At 38.0% G+C, this 27568-nt stretch overlaps 1 protein-coding gene across 6 annotated transcripts in view; it reads left to right on the forward strand.

Moving 5' to 3' along the window:
* The first annotated feature begins 3622 nt into the window (after positions 1 to 3622).
* RBM27 (RNA binding motif protein 27) overlaps positions 3623 to 27568 on the forward strand; it is a 77879-nt gene continuing 53933 nt past the window's right edge. For 3 of the 6 annotated variants that reach the window (XM_045894714.3, XM_064596125.1, XM_045894733.3), the window contains exons 1-6: positions 3623 to 3882; positions 16102 to 16220; positions 17542 to 17666; positions 23509 to 23600; positions 24262 to 24455; positions 25573 to 25833. In XM_045894714.3, the coding sequence (XP_045750670.1) occupies positions 3824 to 3882; positions 16102 to 16220; positions 17542 to 17666; positions 23509 to 23600; positions 24262 to 24455; positions 25573 to 25833 (850 nt within the window). In that variant the 5' untranslated portion in view covers positions 3623 to 3823. Of the gene's footprint in view, positions 3883 to 16101; positions 16221 to 17541; positions 17667 to 23508; positions 23601 to 24261; positions 24456 to 25569; positions 25834 to 27568 lie in introns of all 6 variants that reach the window. The other 3 variants (XM_045894705.3, XM_045894723.3, XM_064596124.1) reach the window with 2 other exon arrangements.

The following is a 27568-nucleotide window of genomic DNA, read 5'->3' on the forward strand; positions in this document are numbered from 1 at the left end:
GTCTCACAGTTTGTTTAACCACTCACGTGTTTAAGGTCATCTGGGCTGATTCCAGTTTGGGGCTATTTTAAACAAAGCTGCTATAAATACTTGTATGCAGGTTTTCGTCCATGAACATGTTTTCACTTCTCTGGGATAAATTCTCAGGAGTGTAATTGTTGGTTCATATGGTAGCTGCATTCGTTTTTAGAGAAATATCAAAATGCATTTCAGAGTGGCTGCCCCATTTTACCATTTATATTAGCCATTCTTATAGTTATGTAGTGTGACAGAACTTTTTAAAAAAAACCCTTATAACAGGGGCACCTGGATGGCTCAGTCGTTAAGCGTCTGCTTTAGGCTCAGGTCATGAGGGATCGAGCCCCTTAGGCTCAGGTCATGAGGGATCGAGCCCCCGCATCAGGCTCCCTGCTCAGCGGGAAGCCTGCTTCTCCCCCTCCCATTCCCCCTGCTTCTGTTCCTTCTCTCACTGTCCCTCTCTCTATCAAATAAATACATAAAATCTTTAAAAAAAAACAACCCTTGTAACATAGTTCTCCTAGAAAACAAATCTACATTTCCATAATGAAGAGAGACAATTCCAATTGACTTGCTATTTGTCTGCTAACTCACCTTGCCTTTGCATAGCCAAGATTCAAGTGACTTTTATTTATTTATTATTTTTTTTAAGTAAGCTCTACGCCCAATGTGGGAATTGAACTCATGACCCCAAGATCAAGAGTCTCATGCTCCACTAACTGAGCCAGCTGGTACCCCCAAGTGACTTTTCTCTGAGTCAGATGGGCTGCTACTGGTGACCCAGACTCAGCAGAGACTGATATTTTGATGGATGTGTGTTTAATTAAATGATCATCTATAAACGTAGAGGCATTAGAGGGTCTGTTTGTAACTATGAATCTCCTGGTTTGAAATTCTACCAAAGCTGTGTCTAACTGCATTTCAGAGAGACAGATTGTGATTGTAAATTACACAGAAATTTAAATCTGAAAAATTACTCTTAACCTCCCTTATCATACATCTGGGACAGCTCTTGGCCACAGGTTAGAGAACAGGACCAAAAAAAAAAAAAAAAATTGTGGGCAAATCCACTCTGATTATGGAAGGCCTATTCATTTCTATCAACACGTGTGAAATTGCATAGTTAACAGTTCTTCCTGGTTGAGGCCCAGCTACCCTCAAGCCAAGAAAGGGAACGTGGTTTGAGTAAGGATGGTTTAGATGTATATTCTTCTTGTAGTCACTCTCTCTTTCCAATGCCTTATATCAATAACCTCTCTTAGATAAATTGACATCTCTTTCTCCTCTTGTGAAGATAAAACTGAGAGAAAAGCCAATCTTTGTAAAGTATCCATTTTAACATCCACCTTAACTAAGGTTAACTATTTACTATTATTAGCCTTATTCTCTACTATCCCAAGAACAGTATCTAATAGATGGTAATGGGTAATGGGTAATAATACATATTTGTTGGATGAATTTTGAATGAACCACATGGTTAATATTTCAGTGTTTGCTAGCGAGATATTTAAGTGAAGGTTATAGTTGTGGACTTTGTGGTCAAACACACACGATCAAGGCTGGGCCTTTCCACTCATTAGTTTCATGATCTCTCTGGGATGCAATTTTCTCATTGTGAATATTGTTTACTATACAGGGGGACTGTGAAGAGGAGAAGCAACAATACATTGAAATATTTAGCACAGGGCCAGCACAGAGTACGTACTCAACAACTGTGGCTAGGATTATTATTTACAATGCCTGACTCTTAGGCTCCCGGAATCTGAACTCCCAAAAGCTTGGATCGATATAAATGGATATAATTTTTCAAACTTTTGTGATAAAAGCAATTCCTGTTCCATTTCTATCACACAACTATTAAGTTCTTTCCTAGCCCTAGGCCTAATCACATCACTTACATTTCTCTTTTTTTAATTTGTCATTTTTGGGTAACATCTCATCTATGTAGTAGGAAGAAGTGAAGGAAACATGTGGATAAGCATAAAGAAGGGGAGGAGGAGAGAAGGAAGAGCCAACAGTTGGATATGGGAAAGCTCTGGGCTTGCTAAGATTGCAAATTGCAAATTCTGCTCCATCTGCAGATATGTGTGATTCTGGGTAAACCACTCAGTCTCTGGCCTTTTTCCCTAATTTGCAATGTTGGGGAGAAGGTGTGAAGGGAGTTCATTAGATGATTTCTAAGTGCATTTTGCTTTTATTACTCTATGTAAGGTGTCCACAAACTGCAGCCGGCAAGCCAACCCTGGTTGGCACCTGCTTTTGTTTATCTGCAAGGTAACAATGGCTTCTGCACTTCTGTTTTTTTAGAAAATCAAGAAAATATGTTGTGAGATTTGAAAATTATCTAAAATTGAAAATCTTATGTAAGTTTTATGCAGACACAGTCTTAATCATTTGTTTACATATTACCTATGGCCAGTTTCATGCCAAGAGGGCAGAGTTGGGTGGGTGCCAGAGACCTCCCAGCCCACAAAACCAAAGATATTTACTATTTAGCCCTTTTAAGAGAAAGTTTGCTTTTTCCTGCTCTATGCGTAGATAGCATACCTGCTTATTTTAGGCCGACCCATCTCTATTATAGGAGGGGTGTGCTCATCAGGTATTTTTAAAAAATGTTATTATTGTAAAGCATAATCCCATAAACTGTTCAGCTTTCTAAGAGGAGAGACTGTTTTGCTCACCTTCGGAATCCAATCTTACATAGTGCTGGCATATAGCAGGTGCTCAGTGTTGAATAAGCATTTTAAGAGCAGTGCCAAGCTAGTAATTTCAAAACTTCAAAAGGAATTTCGCTCGCAGTACAAACTAAGTTGCTTATTTTGGTAATTTCGATTGAAAAAAATTATTTTTAAAAACTTTTTTTGCTGACCAAAGTTCTTCCTGAAAAAAAAAAAAAAAAAAAACCAAAAACAAAACCCTACTGAATTTTAGATACCTAGTGAAAAGAGAATTTTTAAAAAAATATTAGAATCGTTCTTCTTCCTAAATAAAGCATATATTAAAAATATTGCTAAAACTGGAATGGCCTCAGCCTTCTACAACTGTGCGCCACGTTTTAAAAATGACGATTATTGGAGTCCAAGGCATGGTTGTCAGAAACATTCTACGTAACTTAAGCATAGCGGCGAGAAATACAAGCATGTGTGCTGAGCAAATGATTGTGTAAGGAAAAAAAAAGTAAAATTTTGCATTCTGTGTAATGTGTCGAACGTGAACGTATTGCACGTTGTGTTGCAGATTTACTACAGCTGAGTCATTTCGGGACACAAATGTGTTTCCAGGAAAAAAACGAGAGGAAGGAACCAGGCTGAGGGGCTCGCCGGGTTCCCCCAGGCACTCCCAGCAGCAGGCACCGTACGCCGCGGCGGGCGGCGGCGTGGTCAAAAAAGGAGCCGTGGCCCCTTTAAGAGGCACAGCACCTTCTCCAAGATACCATCTTGCACCAGGAGTTCACGTAAGCTCTCCACCTACCTTGCTATATCCCTCCTCCTTAACTGGGTACGGCCGGCCGGCGGGGCGAGCGAGCCTTTTCATTGGCTTTGCGCGCACGGCCCTCTTACTTCTATTGGTTCTTGCGCCCGCCACTCGACGCTATCTCCCGCCCGCCTGAGCCGTCGGGCTAGGTTGAGTGAGGGCTCTTGGGTTAGTTCCTGTTAGGCCCCGGCCCGGGGAGTAGGTTGAAGTCTCCTAAGATGCCCGGTGGGCTGGGGCACCGGGAGCTGTGAAGAGGTCGTGAGGAGGCGGCGAGGGGAGACCCGCGGCAGGCCTGAACAAGAGCGGCGGCCGAGCCCGCCTTCCCTGCACCATGCTTATAGAGGATGTGGATGCCCTCAAGTCCTGGCTGGCCAAGTTACTGGAGCCGATGTGAGTGAGCCAGGCTGGGCCAGGGCCGGCGAACGTGGGCGTTGGGGGCCCGCGGGGGCGTGGGGGGAGGGGAGGCGGCCTGGGGGAGGGCGGAGCGGAGGGGCCGCGGTCGGGAGGTCCCGGCGACGTCTTCTCTGTAGTACTATCACCATTGTGGGGGGGGCGGTGGCGGGGGGAGCGAGAGCCAGGGGCGTAGAGGCGGTGTGGCTGTGGGACCGGAGGGGGGGGGCAGCAAGGACAGCGAGGGCTTTTTAAATATAAATATTGGGGTGCTGGAAGGGGTAGTAGGAATAGTGAGGGAATTTAAAATTTTGGTATTTGAGAACTGCGAGAGATCGCAAGGCTGCCGAGGGATTTTTAAATGTGAATATTGGGATCTCGAAGGGTGTAGCAGGATGTGGAGGGCTTTATTAACCAATATTAGTACGGGACTAAAAGGTCCAGAAGCGGAGTATCGAGGGCCTTTTAAAAACGTGAGGGCAGAGAAGAATAGTAGGGACATTGAGGGCTTTTTAGCGATTATTGATGAGCTCTAAGGGTTCAAGAATTTTGAAGGATTTGAGAAACATGGGGTGGTTGAAAGGGATATGTGGGCATTGAAGTGTTTTTGGGAATTACTGGAAAGCTGTTAAATATGATAACAAGGATATGAAGGGATTTTAAAATATTATCCAGGAGTTGTTAGTGCTAGGAGGACTAATAACTTCTAAATACCATTAAGGGTTGGAAAAAATAGGGGTTTAAAATTTTAAGGGTTGAAAGGGCTACTCTGGTATTTAGTATTATTGGAGGGATATTTGAAAAGGTTGTATAACTGAAGCATGTAAGCGTTTTTAGTTATAGCTATTGGAAGAATAAAAGGGTAGCAGAAAGAGTAAGAGTTTTGTAAATATTGTTGAAGGATTGTGAGGGCAACTGAGGATATTGAGGTGTAGGATTTTTGTTGAGGAGCTAAAAAAAATGAGAAGGGCTCGTTTTTAAAAAATATTTCGCTAGTATTAGCTGTAGAAATATTGGGACGCTTCAAAGGGATGGCAGAGGTACCAGCTTTGTTTGCTTGTTTTATAACCATTTTAAGAGGGTAGGATTGTTTTGTGTTTATTTGAGATACTGGGGTATGTAGTTTCTGAGAAATCCCATACAGGGAAGAGAGGGAATGGTGAAGGGAGGATTGGGAGAGAGATGATATCTAACTCTCCTGGGAAAGAAGGCATGGAAAGGGAAGGGAAGGGATCATTTCCTGCCCTCCTCATTTCTACTGCTTGGTTATTCCTTTTTTTTTTTTTTTAAAAGATTTTATTTATTTATTTGAGAGAGAGAATGAGATAGATAGAGCATGAGAGGGGGAGGGTCAGAGGGAGAAGCAGACTCCCTGCCGAGCAGGGAGCCCGATGCGGGACTCGATCCAGGGACTCCAGGATCATGACCTGAGCCGAAGGCAGTCGCTTAGCCAACTGAGCCACCCAGGCGCCCCTGCTTAGTTATTCTATTAGAGGTGAGGACTTACTGACTAAAGGAAACGGGGTAGAAGAGGAAGAGGTGGGCAGGCTATGCTTCATTAGATTAGATCGTTTTAGTGAAAAAAAAAAAATGAGTTTTTCAGAGGTGGAAATAAGGGATAGTTTGGAAGGGATGGAAGTATGGTAAAGTTGGGGCTCTTGGGAGCTACTTCCCCCATTATCTATTTCCTGGTTCTCCTGAGAAATCTTGTTAATTCTTTTTGTTGTTGTTTTGCTACTTTGATTTCTTGGATGTTAACACCTAGGAAGAGAGTCACCTGTAGTCCGATGTGTCAGCCTTTTGAAGGTAGGCTGGTTAAAGGAGACAGCATTAGGGGAGTTTGGATGTCTGAAGTGCTATGTACATTCTGAGGATTAGGGGTATGTGAGTAGAATACAGGTATGAATGAAAGTACACTAGGACTTTTGGGTTTTATATTAGTGATGGTCTACTTGAAAGTTTTGTAGAAGAATATGGGTCTCTTGAGTGTGCATCATACTTTTTCTACAGTATAGTTTTGGAACACAGCAATGGAGATGGATTGTGACAAAAGTGGGAAACAAAGGAAATAGATGTAGTGAAAATGATCGTATATGGAACAGGCTAAAAAAAAGAAAAAGGAAAAAGGTCTGTGTTTAAAAATTCTTTACCTTCATGTTATTTATTTAACATAAACCCTTGTGTGTGTGTGTGCAACAATTTTGCATACGGGCTCTGAGTTTATTAGTAGAGATCCTTCTAAAAGAGTTAAATATGTGTGTCTTTGATAGAAGGCTTCAAGTTTTAACCTTATAGTTAATTGCCCTTCTTTTGTAAGCTCCCTAAAATGTTTTATTCTGGGTAGTGGTTTTTTTTTTTTTTAAAGATTTTATTTATTTATTTGAGAGAATGAGATAGAGAGAGCATGAGAGTGGGGAGGGTCAGAGGGAGAAGCAGACTCCCCACCCAGCAGGGAGCCCGATGCGGGACTCGATCCCGGGACTCCAGGATCATGACCTGAGCCGAAGGCAGTCGCCCAACCAACTGAGCCACCCAGGTGCCCGCTGGGTAGTGGTTTTTGTTTTTTTTTCCTTTTCTTTTCTTTTTACAGGTTTTATTTATTTATTTGACAGAGAGAGATACAGTGAGAGAGGGAACACAAGCAGGGGGAGTGAGAGAAGGAGAAGCAGGCTTCCCACTGAACAGAGAGCCCCATACGGGGCTTGATCCTAGGACCCTGGGATCATGACCTGAGCCGGAGGCAGACGCTTAATGACTAAGCCACCCAGGCACCCCTTTTCTTTTTTAAGATTTTATTTGAGAGAGAGCGCGCATGAGTGAGGTGAGGGGCAGAGGGAGAGAGAAAAGCAGACTCCCTGCTGAGCGGGGAGCCTGATTACGGGCTCTATCCCTGGACCTTGGGATCATGACCTGAGCCAAAGGGAGCTGCTAACTGACTGAGCCACCCAGGCACCCCTGGTTTTTTTCTTAATGTGGAAATTTAGTTTGGGTAGGAACTTATTAAACCTCCCAATAGTGTTTCCTCTTGGCTTTTTTTGGCTGTTTATACTGGTAAGTTTATAGATATTCTGTAATTTTCATGGGTAAAAAGTATCTTTAAAGTGATTGAATTTGGTTTCCCCATTTGTTTTGAGTTACATGTTCAACTGAAAGCACACATCATGCTTTAAAAAAAATTCGTTACTTTTTTAGGGTTAAAAAGAGCAAAAAAATCACTTTAAACTTTAATAATAATAGGTGGCTTTCCTAGAAGTACAAAATAAAAGTACTAATTTTTAACTCATATAACTAATGGTTTTGGATGGAAGTGGTAATAAATAACAAATGCAAAAAAAAGGAAAGAGATAGCAAATGCCGATATCGTACATATTTTCATTCTTTTTTTTTAAGATTTTATTTATTTATTATTAGAGAGAGCAAGATTGAGAGAATGAGTAGAGGAGGGGCAGAGGGAGGAGCAGACTCCCCGCTGAGCAGGGAGCCCGGTGTGGGACTCGATCCCAGGACCCTGGGATCAGGACCCGAGCTGAAGGCATCGTTTAACTGACTGAGCCACCCAGGCACCCACATATTTTCATTCTTAGTATGTTGTCATGGGAGATTATTTTTTGTTTGTTTAGATACCCTAAAATGTAATAGATGATATACTAAAATGGGTTGTATTTGTAAATTTACTTTTTGCATATTCCAAATTGAAGAAAATTTTCATGGCAGATTGGCATGTTGTTACAACATAGCATTTCAGAGCAGTTGTTAGGTTTTCAGATAATGGAGTTGCAGTGGATATGTTGGATTCATACTATCTCTGCGTGTGATCCACTGTCGTGTGTTTTATTTAGCTTAATTTACAGTTAACTAAATTTATAAAAGATTTTTAAGCATGTTGCATCTTGTCACTGGTGAAACAAAGGCATGCGGGGTTATTTGTGAACCAAGCCAGTTTACATGTAATTATTCCCTATAGACAAATTAGAAATATCATATGCTGGTAGAGCTTATCTGTTACTTTCCATTCCACTCCTTTTGTAGATGTGGGACCTATCATTTTTACTAGGGGAAAGACAGAAGGAGGGTTCCTGGAAGAAATGACTCCTTTAACTGGTTGGGAAAAACCTAGTACCATTTTTGTTGGCAGTGCAGTTAAGGGAGAGAAACCATCTTAGTCAAGAAGTTTATATCTCTTTTCTTACTGCTACATGAACAGACTGAACTCACAAGTCTTGTTTGAGGTCTTTATCTTCCTTCACTTCCAAAATATCCTAGATATCTTAGTCATAGAGACTATGTAGGGATTATGCGCAATTGGGAGATGTCATGGTTTCTTTCTATCAGAAATAACTTCTCACTTTTCAGTATGTGAGCCCTTTAAGAGTAAAGTCTAAGTAAATCTAGGGGATATATTTATCACTGAAGAAATTAAAAGTTTAGAAAAAGTTCAGGCAAGCACTTTTCAATAACAAACATGCATTTCTACCCAAAAACGTTCTTTAATGGGAAATGTTTTAAGTTATTTATACTAGATATATTAAATATATATAAACACATATAATTCAAGGCTGCTCGTTTGGCTTACTATAAAAATTTGTCTTGGCATATGTTTTAAAAAGAGTGATGGGTTTGTAATACTTTTTGGACACTTGCATCTGTCTATTGTAGTAAAACATCATTATGTGAATCGGGCATTTAGTTTCTAGTTTTGTCTCTATGTCTGATTTACTGTGTGACTTCGGAGAAATTCTCTAAATTTTCTCTGACCAGTTCATCATATTAGCCTTCTACCTACCTCACAGATACGATATGAATATTAATGTGCAGACTATAAAAAGGGCCGGTGTACCTTAGAATCATTAAATATAAATGAAATTTTATGGTTTTTGAAATATGAAAATATATTAAACTGTTTTTGCAAAAAATTTTACTTACTAATGTTAAGCTCTACTGTCACTTACAAAATAATAATCTAGTGCATGCCAGAGCTAGAGTCTCACTGCTGGCCCTGTAGGTAGGACCGGGAATTGCTAGGGAAAGCCATGGCCATGATGTGCACTTTTATGAATTCAGTCCATATCAAAGTCTTTTTAAGTGCACTAGGAGATTGAATATGTTGTCATCTCTGAGTATGATGGATAAGGCAGCAATAAGCTTCACAGACTGAGATCATTTTATTGGCTCAGTGGTCGTGGAGGGGTTATACTTAGGTTGAACTCTAGAGTTTACATGCTACCATAGATTTGCAATCCTTATCACATTAAATTCTGGTTAGTAATGTCTGGGGCTGCTCAAATGGGAGGAAAAATTGTCACCTAGCAGCTATGAGACCTGACCTCTCAGTTAAATAAACTACAAAGATGAAATGAGTATTTTGGAGGTATGTTCTTAAGACTGAGAAGTTCTGATAATGTGATTATGGCTTCAAAGAATTAGTATGCCTCTAAACTGCTGTGGGACTTGTTTAAGGAGACTGTTAACTGTTTCGCAGAAAAGGACTTCTTTTGACCAGAAGACTTCTTGACAAGTTATAGTATACTAACTTAAGGACATATTTGTTCTTATGTCCTTGGGTCTGCCTCCTAAATACGTCTGACTTCATTCTTCCTGGCCCAACTGCTATAGGCTAGAAGCCAGAAGTTGTTTTTATAGCTCTATGTTTCGTATCACTGCTTTTTCTCATCTTCTCACAGGGTTATTACTTATTTTGTTGTTAAATTTTTTTTAACCATTTGTTATTTTGTACCATAATTACTTGTTTTCATTTTCATCTCTTGGCCACTAGACTGCAAGGCAAGGTCTGTCTTGCTCAGAGTAATTCCATTACCAAGTAAGATGCTTGGCATTTAGTGAACAGTCAGTAAACGTTTAAATGAATCAGTGTCCTTATATGTATATGTAGGTTGGTTGACAATTTGAAACATAAGTTTTTTTTTAAAGACTTTATTTATTTGACAGAGAGAGAGAGTGCAGGAGCAGGGGGAGCGGCAGGCAGCGGGAGAAGCAGGTTCCCGCTGAGCAGGGAGCCTGCTGCAGCTCTATCCCAGGACCCTGGGATCATGACTTGGGCTGAAGGCAGACGCTTAACCAACTGAGCCACCCAGGTGCCCTAGATTTTTCTTTTTTACTAGTCTGATTTTTAGGTTATACTTAGGTGGTGACTACTGCTCTGTGAGCCATAGTCCAAGTATCAAAATGGTGTTTGCATATGACAGATGTATGTATATATATGTTTTTTACCCAAAATAAATCTAGGAGTATTTTCTTCTGTTCATGAAAGCCTCTAATTAATTAAGGGGAAGATGAAAACTTTTATTTGAAAAGTAGAAGTGCCATTATTTCTCTCTCTTTAATATCTGTTAACAGGTTCTTAGAACTTAATAGTTACATTAACAATTTGAAAATGTCAACTCCAATATTACTTATTTTTCTTTTCTTTCTTTTTTTTTTTTTTTAAGATTTTGTTTTTAAGTAAAGCCAACACCCAACATGGGGCTTGAACTTAAAACCCTGATTGAGAGTTGCTCTACCAACTGAGCCAGCTGGGCACCCCCCACCTCCCTTTACTTGTTTTTCCAATATTGTTTTATCAAAGGAATAATCTGAACACAGATCTCAGAAGCAGACTTTTTGTTTTTATATTTACTTTTTGTCTTATAAAGTAAAAATAAAAGTACTATTCCAGAAAATGCAGAGAGAAAAAATTAATAAAATTACTTGTGTTTATTTATTTCTAGTTTCTCTTGTGTATATGAACTTCCATGTAGCTATAATCAGAATCAATTTAAATTTTTTATCTGTATTTCTCCTTTTGACCTTACATCAGAAACATTTTTCATATTTGTGTATTGTTTTTATAACCATCACTTTGGAGGCCTAATATTTCATAAACATTTAACAATGAGAATGGTTATGTTGACTTTTTTTTTCTTTTCTTTTTCTGCTAAAAATAATGCTGTTTTCACGGGTGCCTGGGTGGCTAGTCAGTTAAGTGTCTGCCTTCTGCTCAGGTCATGATCCCCCAGGGTCCTGGGATTGAGCCCTACCGGGCTCCTTGCTCAGTGGGGTCTCCCTCTGCCCCTCCCCCCACTCATGCACATGCTGTCTCTCTTCCTCTCAAGTAAATAAAATCTTTTTTTTTTTTTTAAGATTTTATTTATTTATTTGACAGAGAGAGACACAGTGAGAGAGGGAACACGTTACACCAAGGTAGAACTTAAAATTGAGCCCATATTCAAGAACCTGTAGATTTTTTCTGAAAGTGGAAAAGGTTTAAGTAGTGTTGGTTTTTTCCTAAAACAAGTAGACTTTGATAATTTTTAAGTAGTATTTCTTGACTTGGGGCCTAAGGTAAGGAAAGACCTTTATTTACTCTTTGGCCTCGGGATTGGGTATATGTCTGAAATCTGTAAAGCTGATATACCAGCATAGCAGATGTGTCATATACCTGCAGTGGAGATTTCATTAAGGAGGAAAAAGACAAATTTGAGGTTTTACAGATAAGACATTTTTAAGGCAATATTTCTATTAACGTCCCCTGATGAAAATTCATTCTAGTTGACTTTTATTTTTTAAATAAAATATAGATAATTGAAAGATGTTCTTAGGACATTATTATGCAAGATGTGAATTTTAAGGAGTCCTCATATTTCTAATTTCCATTAAACTTACGGAATTTCTTTTGTTTGTTCTTTCTTTTCATTGGAAGGTAACTACTGGTTGAGCCATAGAATGCATTGTCATGTGGATTTACAGTAGGAAAGTGTATGTGGTATAAAATAGATTTTACTCTGTGGAATTGTAGCTGAGTTTTAATTCCACAGGTGTGCTTTCTGCCTGATCTTGAGTGGATCGCTTCATTTGTCTTTACATATTTACAAATTTAGGTATCTCACTGATTGTGCTGTTAAGGCCTTTTAAAGACTATATGAGAATAGTAACTTTAGGTGACTATTACTATGTTTTCTAATCTCTTTGTTATAATAGAAGCCCCTTTCTGTCTAGAAATGTGTGTATTTACCATAGCCATGGATCCAAAATCTTAAAATCTTTTTCATTCCCAAATATTCTTATTCCTACAGTTATGTAAAATGAATTTCCATAAGCTTTGGTCACAAATAAATAGCTAAAAGACTTTAAATACTCTGGGGTAAGAGAAGTAAGAAGTGGTCCTGCATTTGTCTTGTAAATTATCAAGGATCTTACTCATGCTCAGATTTTGGGAACACACTTCTGGAAGTTTGGTTGGGCTACTGTTAGCATTGGTGCCATAGCTACTGCAGTACTATAATTGTCGGTTTTTAAAGATTATATAGTAGGGGGTGATGAAAGAATAAATAAGAACAATCATAAAGGTATAGAAAATTACAGCATAAAACTCCCCAGTGTATTTAAGTTTCACCATTCAATTGGTGTGACTTATTATTTCAGACTGGCAATTTCCTTCATAGTGTGCTTAAATGTAAATGGTCCCATTCCTTTGGCTGTAAACATGCTTTTTGTATTTGGTACAGAATTCTAAACATCAGTTATTAACAATCAGTTGTTCACTCATACTGCACAAATTTTTAAAAATCTGTGACCACTCTTTTTTCTTGGTGTCTAGTTTTTTTTTGCTCTTTTACCTTCTTGTAACTATTCATCATGAGGCTTAACACATCACATCAAAATGTGTTTCATCAGGAGCAACCTTACTCTGCATTTGTTTTTCAGAGTCTGGATACTAAATACATGTATAAGGTAGCTGGGTTTGTTTAACTCCCCTCATTTATCCAGTAATCTGAATGTTGTGCCTGCTTCACACTAGAAACCTCATATTACCCAGCTTTCTACCTACTGGGTCATGAGACTCCTTAAAGGTTCTCCTAACAGCAGAAAAAATGAGATTGCCTCTTTCTACCATTCTTATTTATTTTTATTTTTAAAGGTGTTATACATTTATTAGAACATGAGAGAGAGAGCGAGTGAGCACGAGTGGGGGGAAGGGCAAAGAGAGGAAGAAGCAGGTTCCCCACTGAGCAGGGAGCCCAATGAGGGGCCCATTCCCAGGACCAGGGGATCATGACCTGAGCCAAAGGCAGATGCTTAACCAACTGAGCCACCCAGGCGCCCCTGCCATTCTTATTTTTAAAAATCCTTTTCTTTCTGTTTAAAATATCTTCCTCTTCCAGGATCTGAACGTTTCTATGTAAAGGTAGAAATGTGATAGTTTTTTTTTTTTTACCCTCTCCCTTCCATTTGAATGTTAGATCCATTAGAACTATACTGATTAAATACCTTACTGTTTTCAGGAGTGAGATTAAATCTCTCTACACATTTCTGTTTTAAGGGATTTATGGATTAGCCAAGGTGGGCATGGCCTGTGTAACATTTTTGAACATACTATGTATTCATTTTATTATTTATTAGTATTTTTTAGATTGAGTAGTTGACATACAGTGTTAGATTAGTTTCATGTATACAACAGTGATTTGATTTATACATTGTGTGGTGGCCACCACAATAAGTCAAATTACAATCTGTCAGCATACAAAGTTATTAGAATATTATTGACTGTATTCCCTATGCTATTAAATACGTCCCCATGTCTTGCTTATTTTATAACTGGAAGATTGTATCTCTTAATCCCCCTCACCTATTTCATTCATCCTCCACCCCCCCCAACTCCCTTTCCCTCTGGCAGCCATCAGTTTGCTTTCTGTATCTATGAGCATTTCTGTTTTGTTTTGTTTTTTAGATTCTACATTTAAGTGAAATCATACGGTGTTTGTCTTTCTCTGACTTAGCACACTTAGCATATACCTTATAGGTCCATCCATGCTGTTGTAAATGGCAAGATTTCATTCTTTTTTATGGCTGAGTAATAATACATTATATATACCATGTAGTCTTTATCTTCTTTATTCCTTTATCTATCAGTGGATTTTTTGGTTGCTTCCATATCTTGGCTATTGTAAATTATGCTATGATGAACATAAGGGTGCATATGTTTTTCTGAATTAGTGTTTTCATTTTCTTCAGGTAAATACCTAGAAGTGGAATTACTGTATCATGTGATTGTTCTATTTTTAATTTTTTGAAGAACCTCTATACTGTTCTCCATAGCAGTGCATGAGGGTTCCCTTTTCCCTACATCCTCCCCAACAGTTATTTCTTGTCTTTTTTTTTTTTTTTTTGAGATTTTATTTTTAAGTAATCTCTACACCCAACATGGGGCTTGAACTCAAAATCCCAAGATCAAGAGTCACATGCTGTAACTACTGAGCCCACCAGGCACCCCTCTTGTCTTTTTGAGAATAGCCATTCTGACAGGTGTGAGGTGAGATCTCATTGTGGTTTTGATTTGCATTTTCCTGGTGGCTAGTGATGTCAGTCATCTTTTTAAATGCCTGTTGGCCATTTGCATGTCTTTTTTGGAAAAATATCTATTCAGGTGCTCTGCCAGTTTTTTCTTTTTTTCTTCTTTTTAAATTTTTTCTTTGTTTAATTGAAGTATAGTTGACAGGTTTTTTTTTTTTTTTTAGGCTCTCATTTTTTGGTCAGATTGTTTGTTTTTCTTATATTGATCTGTATATCCATTTTAGAATTTAGCAGTTGCGTTTACCAAGGTAATCTGTTTGAAAATGTAATTTACATTTTTTACTTAAGAAAAATCCTGGCTTTCTTTTAAATTGCATGTTTTTATTAATATGTAGCTCCTCATCTGGCACACTTACACTCTTTCCTAGTGCACTTTGACCCTTAAGTACAACTTATTTTATTAGCTCTTCAGTTGTTTGTTTGTTTGTTTTTTAATTTTATTTATTTATTTGACAGAGAGAGACACAGCGAGAGAGGGAACACAAGCAGGGGTAGTGGGAGAGGGAGAAGCGAGCCTGATGCGGGACTCAATCACAGGACCCTGGGATCGTGACCTGAGCCGAAGGCAGACGCTTAACAACTGAGCCACCCAGGCGCCCTATTAGCTCTGAGTTTTGTAAGATTGACAGTCATTGAAATTTGCTCCCTTGGATTTGGTGCATAAATGTGCATTTATGTTCAAAGAATTAGCCTTTCCCACAGCAATATTGGCAATAAAAAAATTCTGTTTTATTGAATTATAAACTTTAAAAATATAGACTAGAAGGAAGTAAAGGTGCTGATGCTTCATTTTTCTTTTTATAAAATTTGCTTTATTTACTTAAAAAATATTTTTTCCCGTATATATATATGCATATATGTATATATGCATATATATGTATATTTAGAGCACAGAAGCTTTCTGTTTCTTGTAGTGTAGATAAAATATTGGGTCTGAAGATTGCTACATGTCAGGAGTTGACATGTGCTGCCCTGGCATAGATGATTTTGAATGTCGAAAGATCGGTGACTGGGGCGCTCGGGTGGTCTGCCTTTGGCTCAGTCTGTGATCCTGGAGTCCTGGGATCGAGCCCCACATCGGACTCCCTGCTCAGCGAGGAGCCTGCTTCTATCTCTCCCTCTGCTGCTCCTCCTGCGTGTGCTTCTTCACTCTCGCTCACCCTCAAATAAATAAACAAATAAATAAATAAAATCTTAAAAAAAAAACAACCACCACCACCAAAAGACAGGTTATTACTGACTAGGAAGAAAAGAGAAGTTGATAGAGGTTGTCCCTGCTGCCCTTCTGCCACTTGTTTTCTTTCTTTTCTAGGTGCCAGATTTTTTCTTTCCTGCTTATAGCTGCTAGAGTGTTTGTCAGTAATATTTAAGGTGTCAACCTTCCTGTGTTCTTATTTTTTAAAGAGATCCTTAAGATACTGAGAAGATTATCAGTGAACTTGATCGCTATTTTTTAGATGCTGGTGCCTGGGGCTATAAGGTATGGGGGAAAGGTGTCCCACTTGCCCTGGTTCTTCATCATTGGTCACATGGAACAACAGATAGTTCCTGAGGATATCAACAGTGCTTCTACAGCGCTGCAACTCAGGGGTCAATTGCCACCCTTTCCCTGTTACCATTGAGAGAGCAAATAAATGTACATATGGTCCAAAATCCTGGGTATAATTAGAACATTGAACATAGACAAATAATTTTATAAAAATAAGCAGAAAAGGACAGTCTTGCTTGCACTATGTATATGCATAGTCACCTTTGTTTGCAGTCACTTTATTTTAAAGACCTTTATCTTTCTAAAATAGGGATGACTTTATTAATGACATCGCTATTTGAAAAAAAAGTTTGAAAATTTTTGTTTTCTCTTTGTCTAACTAGATGTGATGCTGACCCTTCAGCCTTAGCCAACTATGTTGTAGCACTGGTCAAGAAGGACAAACCTGAGAAAGAATTGAAAGCCTTTTGTGCTGATCAACTTGACGTCTTTTTACAAAAAGGTAATTATTATGTGCCTTCAGCCACATATTTAAGATTTTAAATTTAAAACTTTATATAAAATCTTGGAAATAAAAGTTTGGAGAAGGAAAGAAATCAGTCAGCATCCTTTAACATTTGAATATATCCATTCCTATTAATTATTTATCATGTATTTGGGAAGACCTTTCTTCCCCTTTCCTTTTCTTCTCTGCTTCTTTCTTTTGTTGAAGCATTTGTAACTCTAATGCTTTTTAGGGGAATGGGTCCTCTGTAGCTTGTGGCAAAATCTAATTGATGGTTGGGGGGTGACAACTTGTGGATAATGTAGCTGCTAATGCTTACTGCTTATTAGGACTGAAGCTACTTTCTTTTTTTTCCCTCTTGGCTGGAGCTTCTTGCTGTCCAGGAAGAGATGGGCATGATCTTCTTCTCTTTGTGCCTTTAACTTCCCATCTTCTTACCAAAGTCCTTTCCATACCTGCAGAGCTTCCTGAAGGCCTCCCCGGCTAATTCTCTGACCTCATCTCCTACCACTTCCCCTCACTTGTTGCATTCTAGCCACCTTTTCCCCCTTGCCTTTTTTTCAGCATGGCAAACATGTTCCCAACTCAGGGCTTTTGAACTCATTTTACTCTTGCTTGAAATGGTTTCTTCTCTTATGGTTTCTGGTCTCTTCTCAGAGTAGTTTCTCTTGAGTGCCTCATGCCTCTAATCATCATCTTCACTTCCCAGTCTTGGTTCATTTTGTTTTTCATGGCACTTGTCACTTCCTGCCATGTTATATGTTTGCCTTTTTATCTTTGTGTATCGCTCCCCCCCCCCCCCCCGCCTCCTGTTTGTCTTTCCTTTGTTGAGACCGTGGTGACTTGGAACCTACGGTGCTTGGCACATAGAATGTATTCAGTAAATATTATTGAATAGATGAAAGGAATGTGGATAATGCACACTTACTGGTTGATCTAACAGTTGGTATGAGAAGATACCCTTTAATTCAAATATCTCGTGAGAAAGGAAAGATAGTAAATATGGCTTCTCACTTGAAAAGATAGTATTACATAGTTTTTGGTGAATTATAAGGCTTTTTTTTTTTTACACATAAAAAATCTAATACTTTTTCCAATATTAGATGGATATTTTCTTTCCAAACGTATTAATTCCTACTATTTAGTTTACAGTAGTTTCAAAACCCAAGAATGGGATTCTTCCTCATAAGGGTTAGACTCATTTTTAGTTCTGCCACCAGTATTGAGATGTCCTGTTTTCCTCAGCTTTGCCATAGAGTGTGTTTTCAAACATCTGTTTTTGTTTGTGCAACACTTAAATACTATTTCTTCTCCTTAGAAACTTCAGGTTTTGTGGATAAACTGTTCGAAAGTCTCTATACTAAGAACTACCTTCCACCTCTGGAACCAGTTAAACCTGAGCCAAAACCACCAGTCCAAGAAAAAGAGGAAATTAAAGAAGAGGTAATGCAAAGTTTTCTTTTGCTTTTGGGGGCTTCTTAGATCCTATTTTTACTAGTATCATTTTCAGTTGGAAGTTGACCTCTTTAAAAGTAATTATCTGTTGATTGAAGTTTCTATGTTTGGTACATGATACAGATTCTTTATCAGGGCTTCTAATTTCTTTGGACTTGAAATGTTGGAAGAATTTCAGATAGCTTGTTTAGTGTTCCAAGAGAAATTTTAGTAATATTGAGGAATTCAGAGAAATCTTATTCAGGGATTTTAGAAAAAGAAAACTTGGTTAAATGTAGAGGTTTGACTAAAAGTAAAGTATTGATGAAACCTTAAGAGACATTATTAAGTAACACATTTCCATATAATAGACAAACCATTTTCTCTTTTTTTACCAGAGAGTATTTTTTATAGTTAATGTAGTTATAAATATCATTGTGAATGAGTGAAGAAAAAAAATGTTTTTATAATGTTGAAGTACAAAAACAAGATTATTTATGGCAATCTAATTGTTTGAACCAAGGGGAAAATTTTAGAGCTCATTTGTAATCCTTTTTATGTATAGACAAAACAGTGTTGTATGATAAGAATATGGGTTCTAAAATCAGGCTGCATGAGTTAAAATTGTGCTCTAAAGTAAGTTACTTATTGCTTCATTTTCACATCAGGAAAATGATGATCATAGTAGTACTTACTTCATTGACATTTAAATGAGATTTTATATACATACACATCCTAATCAACTGCGTGGCACATAAAAGTTGGTTATTATACAGAAATATTTATTACCTTTTATTTTTATTATGATTAATATGATTTTTATTTGGGAATAATTTTAAGCTTACATAAAAATGACAGGAATCCTACCTAAAACTTCCATGCACTATCTTTATTCACCTATTGAAAATTTGCCCCATTTGCTCTTTTTATATATTCACACCCAAGACTGTCATCATGTTCTTAATCTAGGAGTAAGTTAGATACATCATGATCTCATGATACTCTGCATATCATAAGAATAAGGATGTTCTATTACTTTTTTTTTTTTTAAGTAGGCTCCATACCCAGTGTGGATTCCATTGTGGGGCTTGAACTCACTAGCGTGAGATCAAGACCTGAGCTGAGATCAAGAGTCAGATGCTTAACCGACTGAGCCACACAGGCACCCCAAGGATGTTCTCTTAGATAACTACAGTATCATTATTAGTTTCAGTAAATTTAATTTTAATAAAATAATTTAATCTATCTGTATTTCAGTTTTATCAGTTGACCTAACAATGTCACCCTGCCTTTTTTGTCCCCCCCAAAAAAGTGTCCCCTTTTTTATCGCTTTTTTCCTCCTCCAGCACAGGATTCAATCTAAGGATCATGTATTGCATTTAGCTGTCATTTCTGCTCCATCTTAAAATACTAGGCTGATTGAATTGATCCATCATTAAAAGAAAACATAATATGACTATATTTCAGATCAATCGAAACCACTGTCACAGTTTTGCTTTTGGCTCATGCCTTGTAATTGTTTCATAATATCTTATTAAAATAGGAGAGGCTCCCAGTATGTTACTTCAAGTAATGGAAATAAGAGGAAACTTTTCTGCCATACTTGATAATGTATAATTTTGGGTGTATGTGTATATGTTAAATCTTTTATAAAAAGTTAAAATTTTTGTGCCATGTGTCCTTTTTTACAGTCATTGAAGTTCAGTGGACTAGAAGTATCTGTTTGAAAGATAGCTGGTTTGGGGCGCCTGGGTGGCTCAGTCATTAAGCGTCTGCCTTCGGCCTAGGTCATGAGCCCAGGGTCCTGGGATCGAGCCCCGCATCAGCCTCCCTGTTCCGCAGGAAGCCTGCTTTTCCCTCTCCCACTCCCCCTGCTTGTGTTCCTTCTCTCACTGTGTCTCTGTCAAATAAATAAATAAAATCTTAAAAAAAGAAAGTATTTAAAAGAAGCCAGAATAATAAAATGAGCCTCGATATACCAATCATTCACCTTCAATAATTATGGATCAATGAGCAGTGGTCTTTTACTATACTTCAGCCAGTTTTCATCCTCTTAAATTATTTTGAAACAAATCCCAGATATATCATTATATCTATAAATACTTAATATGCATCTCTAAAAGGTTATATTTTAAAAGTAATCTTTTAAAATATTTTATCTTATATAAAAATAGCAGTAACTCCTTAAAATATATATATATTTTTTTAAAGATTTTTTTATTTATTTGACAGAGACACAGCAAGAGAGGGAACACAAGCAGGGGGAGTGGGAGAGGGAGAAGCAGGCTTCCCGCCGAGCAGGGAGCTTGATGCGGGGCTCGATCCCAGGACCCTGGGATCATGACCTGAGCTGAAGGCAGATGCTTAACAACTGAGCCACCCAGGCGCCCCAACTCCTTAAAATATTAACAGATACCTAGTGTTTAAATTTCTAATTGTTCATAAATGTCTATTTTTCCCCATATGTTTTAATCAAGATCTAAATAACCAGGTTGGTTGAAATTTCTTTTTTTTAAGATTTTATTTATTAGAGAGAGCGAGCACGTGCGCGCGCATACACACACTTGCAAGAGGGGGGAGGAGAGGGACAAGCAGACTCTGCACTGAGTGCAGAGCCTGCGTCAGGCTCCATCCCAGGACCCTGGGTTTGTGTCCTGAGCCAAAACCAAGAGTCAGACGCTTAACTGCTTAATTGGCTGAGCCACCCAGGCACCTCTGAAAAATTTTTTAAATTTCCTTTTCCTTATTCCTTCTCATTTCCCTCTTTCCAGGGTAACCACTATTCTTTCCTCTAATACCATGTACTAGTTTCTCCTGTTTTTTTTTCCATTTTATGTAAAAGGAATCATACAGTTTTGCCTTTTTTAGTTCTTTTTTTTTTTTAAGATTTTATTTTTAAGTAATCTCTACACCCAGCGTGGGGCTCGAACTTCTTACAACCCCGAGATCAAGAGTAGCATGCTCCACCAACTGAGCTGGTCACATACCCTATTAGCTTATTATGTGAGGTTCATCCATATTGTGCATGCCCTCTGACTTTTTAATAGCGTTACTGAAATACTGCTCCCCTACCATACCATTCCCCTATTTACAGTGTACAAATGTGGTGGTTTTTTATTGTATTCAGAGTTGTGCAACCATCACTATGATCCATTTTAGATCATTTTCATCATCCAAAAAAGAAACAGTGTACCCATTAATCTATCACCTTCCAGCCCTTCTCCTCCAGCCCCATACCCCTCTCTTAGGCAACCACTAATCTACTTTATTTCCTTATGGATTTGCCTATTCTGGATATTTCATGTAAATAGAGTGATGCCATTTGTAGTCTTTTGTGACTGGCTTCTTTCTTTCACTTAGCATAATGCTTTCAAGGTTCATTTGGTTGTATCATGTATTCGTTTTTTTAATGGCTGAATAATATTCTATTTTATGGATATATCACATTTTCTTTTTTAGGTCCTCAGTTGATGCATATTTGGGTTGATAGGCAAGTGGTTAATCCTTTTTTTGCTTTTAGAAATAATGCTGCTGTGAACATTTATGCCCAAGTTTTTATTTCTTTTTTTAAATTATTTATTTATTTAGATTTTTATTTATTTGAGAGAGAGAGATAGCAAGAGAGAGCACATGAGTGGGGAGGAGAGGGAGAAGCAGGCTCCCCAGTGAGCAGGGAGCCCGATGTGGGGCTCAATCCCAGGACCCTGGGATCATGACCTGAGCTGAAGGCAGACGCTTAACCAGCTGAGCCACCCAGATGCCCCTATGCCCAAGTTTTTAGATGATGTTATGTTTTTATTTCTCTTTGATCCTTTAACTTTCTTTTTTTTTTTTTGAAGATTTTATTTATTTATTTTGGAGAGAGAGAGAGAGAAAGAGAGCATGAGCAGGGGGAGGAGCAGAGAGAAAGGGACAAGCAGAGTCCATGCTGAGCACAGAGCCCAATGCAGGGCTTGATCCCATGACCCTGAGATCATGACCTAAACTGAAATCGAGAGTCGGACACTCAACCAACTGAGTCACCCTGGCTCCCTGGATCCTTTTAACTTTTTAAGAAAAGTTTTTCTCCATTAGAGGTTAATACATGTCCATCAAAAAAATCCTTGCAAATATAGAAAAGGAAAATGATTTCCATCTTGATGTCTTTTAAGTTTCTCTTAATCTTTAAATCCCCTTATAAACCTACCTATATTTTTCTCTCTGTCTTCTTTTCCTCACCCCCCTTTTTTTCCTTAAATTTTATTTTGTTGAAGGAACTCAGTCTTTTGTCCTGTAGAGTTTTTTATTTATTTATTTATTTTTATTTTTTTTTAAGATTTTATTTATTTATTTGACAGAGAGAGACACAGCGAGAGAGGGAACACAAGCAGGGAGAGTGGGAGATAGAGAAGCAGGCTTCCTGCCAAGCAGGGAGCCCGATGCGGGGCTCGATCCCAGGACCCTGGGATCATGACCTGAGCTGAAGGCAGACACTTAACGACTGAGCCACCCAGGCGCCCCTGTCCTGTAGAGTTTTTTTTTTTTTTTTTTTTTTTAAGATTTTATTTATTTGACAGTGAGAGAGGGAACACAAGCAGCGGGAGTGGGAGAGGGAGAAGCAGGCTTCCCGCGGAGCAGGGAGCCCAATGCGGGGCTCAATCCCAGGACCCTGGGATCATGACCCGAGCTGAAGGCAGACGCTTAACGACTGAGCCACCCAGGTGCCCCTGTCCTGTAGAGTTTTTACTGTCTGTATTTGCAGATCGTATCCAAGGGGAATAATATATACTCTGTATTTCCTGTAAATAGGTAGAGAGAATGATTTTTAAATATAGTCTAAACAAATGAATCCTGTTTTAACCAGTGCCATATGGTTGCCATATTGTGGCTACCGTTTCATGTTGCCTGAGTTTTACTAAATTGTTATCATCTGTTCCATTCACTGACTTCTGTTTGTTAAGTGAGCTTCTCCATTAGGTGGGCATTTGTTTAGCTCTTGAAAATGACTTTATTTCACCTTTCTCTAGTAGAGGCTATATATTTGTTTTGAGATTAACTTTTTTTAAAAATTTTTTATTGTTAATCACCATATATTACATCATTAGTTTTTGATGTTGAGATTAACTTTTTTAAAAAAATAATAAAATCACAGATTTCTGGTCAGTCTTAACTGTTAGGCTTTAAAAGAAGATAGTATTTCCATGAATTCCAATACCATTTTCTGTAAATCTTGTAAAATGTGTAGTTTTGTGGCACTTATTAATTTCACCATTTATTCTTGAAACCTTTTCTATAAAATAAATCTACAGTTCTCAAATTATGAGTATATTTTATAATTAGGAAAACATAAACCCATTTTACTATATGATACTTAGAGATATAAAGACTTGCTCTTTCTATGATTTCATTATAAGGGATGAATTGCTGTTTTGCTCCTGCACTGCTCTTCTTACCTTAAATTAACATTTGGGGCGCCTGGGTGGTGCAGTCCGTTGAGAGTCCCGACTCTTGGTTTTGGCTCAGTCGTGATCTCAGGGTCGTGAGATGGAGCCCTGTGTCAGGCTCCATGCTCAGCTCTGGAGTCTGCTTGAGATTCTCTTCCTCTGCACTTCCTGCTCTCGTGTGTTCTCTCTCTCTCAAATAAATAAATCTTTAAAAAAAGAGAAATTAACATTTAAAAATTAGTGTATTACTGTTAAAGTAATTTCAGCATCTTTTTTACTCCTCTCTCTTGTCTAACTTTTTTGGATATAATTTGACTTCAGTATTTCATTGTATTTGTGCCCTCTCTTATACTAGAAAGATTATCAGATAGATGTGATCGTAATTAACAGAAGGACTGATCTTGTTCCTATTGAATGCTTTCATATAGGTATTTCAGGAGCCAGCAGAGGAAGAACGAGATGGTAGAAAAAAGAAGTATCCTAGTCCCCAGAAGACTCGCTCAGAATCTAGTGAACGAAGGTGTGTGTTTATATTTAATTAGGGAGACACTGATAACTCGCCTTTTAGTTACCATAAGGGCATTAATGGGATTTTTAACATATGTACCGACGCCTCTCTCTAAATTGATAAAGAGGTTACCTTCCTTCTCTCCGTTCTGTATTTTTTGTCTTTGTCATACTTTCTCTTCCTTTTATAAACAGTCATCATTATGTGCTTTCCCCAAGAGCACAGGGGTGGGAGTCGTCTCCTTAGAGGATATTAATGAATGAAATGTTCCATTTGGTTAGGGGTGCTCACTATTAAAATCATCCATAGTATTTTATACTATAAATAGTTTATATGTTGATTCATCAGCCTGCCATTAAAAAATTAGTCTTTTGTTTAGGAAAACTGTGTTTCTGCCTTTTCTTCTTTTCTAGTTTTGAATTTCCATTTTTCCCCTGCCCCTCCTCATACTTTGGTTTCATCTCTTTTTTTCATTTCTCCCCACCCAGTGTAATTGAGGGAATGTTTTTTCTTTTTATATAATGGATCAGAGGAATTATGTTGTGGTTTTATGGCTTTCTGAGAAAGCACAGAGATTATGAATTTTGATGAATCAGGGTATTTCATACTCCTGATTTGTTTGCATACTTGGTTTCTATAGTGTACATATGGCTTTTATATCGGTGTATTATAGGACACGTGAGAAAAAAAGAGAAGATGGCAAATGGAGAGACTATGACCGGTACTATGAGCGGAATGAACTGTACCGTGAGAAATACGACTGGAGAAGAGGCAGGAGTAAGAGTCGGAGTAAGAGCCGAGGCCTGAGTCGAAGCCGAAGCCGAAGTAGAGGGCGCAGCAAAGACCGGGATCCAAATAGGAATGTTGGTGAGTAGATGAAGCTTCCTCCTAAAAAGTCTGTATTGCTTATCTTCCTCTGTCATAGGGTATTAGAACTCCCCTTAAACGCACATATACCTTTAACATGTCTGAGCAACATAAAATCTAGAATTGTCTCAGAAACCTAATGCTAATTTTGTTACAAAGACAGGGCTCTCTTGTAAGGATGGAGTCAAAGGAGTTGGACTAAAAAGCTGTTTGTAAGGATATCATAGTACATGTCTGGACTTAAAGTCATTTTGTATAATTGAAAGTAATGTCTTTTTTTTTAAATTTTATTTTATTATGTTAATCACCATACATTATATTATTAGTTTTTGATGTAGAGTTCCATGATTCATTGTTTGCGTATAACACCCAGTGCTGCATTCAATACGTGCCCTTCTTAATACCCATCACCAGGCTAACCCATCCCCCACCCCCCGTCTTTTAATCAACAAAGCTATCATTGAAGGAAGAGGACTACCTGCTCTATCCCCCACCCCATCACTAAAAACCATTGTTTTGCTTTAAGGTTGTCTAGAGTTTATAAAATTAAAAAGAAAAAAAGATAAGTGGATAACTGGGATCCCAACCACTTATCTCTCGGGATATCAGTTTGGAAGTCAGTTCTTAGATACCTTTCTTATTAAATATCAGGCTTTCTTCATTATGTATTGATGTTGGTGTTATAAAAGATGATTTTACACAAATTACTGGTCAAGATATGTCACGTTTTTGATGTTCCTGGTTTTAGGATATGTTAATAATGAGAGCACTTTGAAATATGGACAGCTCAGTGAGTTTACTGCAATATACTCTTCTTCCCTGTTTCGTGAGAAAATAAACATTGTTAAGAACATAAATGTCTAGGGGCGCCTGAGTGGCTCAGTCGGTTGAGCGACTGCCTTCAGCTCAGATCATGATCCCAGGGTCCTGGGATGGAGCCCCGCATCGGGCTCCCTGCTCTGCGGGGAGCCTGCTTCTCCCTCTCCCACTCCCCCTGCTTGTGTTCCTCTCTCGCTGTGTCTCTCTCTGTCAAATGAATAAATAAAATCTTTAAAAAAAAAAAAAAAAACATAAATGTCTAATCTTGTTTCTTGTTTTTATTTTGTCTCTGAAGCAGAGCACAGGGAAAGATCAAAGTTTAAGAGTGAAAGGAATGACTTGGAGAGTTCCTATGTGCCTGTGTCTGCACCACCTCCGAGCTCTTCTGAGCAGTACTCCTCTGGGGCACAGTCTATTCCCAGCACTGTTACTGTGATCGCACCTGCGCACCACTCTGAAAACACAACAGAGAGTTGGTCTAATTACTATAACAATCATAGCTCTTCCAATTCTTTTGGTCGAAACCCACCACCAAAGAGGCGATGCAGAGATTATGATGGTAAAAATTCTTTTTTATATTGTACTCAAAAGTACTAGTAAAGCAGATGTTGCTAATATTGCTAGTGTATGCAGAACTTATGATGGCAAAAATTCTCTTGATCTATCTTGTACCCAAAAGTACTAGTAAAGCAAATGTTAATATTGCATATCTTTTCATTATAGTCCAGATTTTGTTAAAAGGGATGAATGAGGAGGAAAGCCTCTTTTGGCATATGGTTATTTACTTTCTTGATTTAATAGTTTGGCTCTGGTTAAGAAAATGTTCAAATTGTGTAGTGTTTGGTGCTGGGAATTTGTTAAGCATTATAACCTACTTAAAATTTTAATTTGCTGACTTTCCACTTGAATGAACCTGTGTGTGTGTGTGTATTTTAATTTTTTATTATGGAAATACTTAAATATTAATAAAAGTTGGCAAAACAATATAATTAACCCTAGTGTATCCATGATCTCACATCAATAGGAGGTCATGGGCAAATTTGTTTTCATCAGTACTTCTCTCCTGCTTCTCCCAGACCTGTATCATTTGAAGCAAATAGCAGACATTGTAATGTTTTTTCTATAAATATAGAATATATATTTTTACATTTTATTTTTAAGTAGGAAATACAATCAGATCATAACTCAAGCATTATCTCATTCTCACCCTGGTCTCCTGGCCACAGAGTTCTCATTCCCAAGGCCAATTTAATGTCATTAATTTCTTGTTTATCTTTCCAAACATAGTCTATGTATATGTACATAAACAGATACATATAGTCTCCCCTATTTTCTCTTCTGCATAAACGCTAGTACACTCTTCATACTCTTCTGCATGTTTTTTTCACTTAGTGGTATTTTATGGCAGTTATCCTATATTAATACATTAGGGCTTCCTTAATACCTTTTTTAGGTTTCTAAGTATTCTATATGTAGAAAAATATGTATGTAGAAAAATATGTTTAACTTAATTCTTTATTGTGCTTTTGGGGTGTTTCTAATATTTTGTTGTTATAAACAGTGCTGCTGTGAATAACCTAGTAAATAATGCCCACTTGAATATTTTCTTTTTTTTTTTTTGGAATTTTATTTTTAAGTAATCTCTATACCCAATTTGGGGCTTAAACTTAAAACCCCGAGAGTTGGTAGTACCCATTCCACCAACTGAGCCAGCCAGGGCCCTTTCCCACTTGAATGTTTTGTTTTATTTTATTTATTTTTTAAGGGGGGAGGGGCAGAGGGAGATGGGCATGGAGTCTGACCCGGGGCTCAATATCACAACCCTGAGATCATGACTGGAGCCGAAATCAAGAGTTGGATGCTTGGGGCGCCTGAGTAGTGCAGTCGGTTAAGTGTTCGACTCTTGGTTTTGTGGTCTCAGGGTTTTGTGGTCTCAGCCTTGCGTCAGGCTTCATGCTCAGTGTGGAGTCTGCTTGGGATTCTCTCTCCCTCTCCCTCTGCCCCTTGCCCCTGCTCATGTTCTCTCTCAAATAAATAAATAAATCCAAAAAAAAAAAGTTGGATGCTTAACCCACAGAGCTACCCAGCTGACCCCCCACTTAAGTATTTTAAACTAGTTTCAAATTGCAGATATAGCAAGAATGTAGAATTTAGAATAATACCATGAAAATAGATAATTGAAATTAGATTGTCCAGTTAAGTCCTTACCCCCATACCCTACCTTTGCTAAAATGAATCTGAATTTTTTTTTTTTCCTTAAAGTAATCTCTACGACCAATGTAGGGCTTGAACTC

This window comes from Mirounga angustirostris, unplaced genomic scaffold (genome assembly GCF_029215605.1).
Source record: "Mirounga angustirostris isolate CCGP_5_RB_7025 unplaced genomic scaffold, mMirAng1.0.hap1 SCAF_7, whole genome shotgun sequence".
In the NCBI taxonomy this organism is placed as follows: Eukaryota; Metazoa; Chordata; class Mammalia; order Carnivora; family Phocidae; genus Mirounga; species Mirounga angustirostris.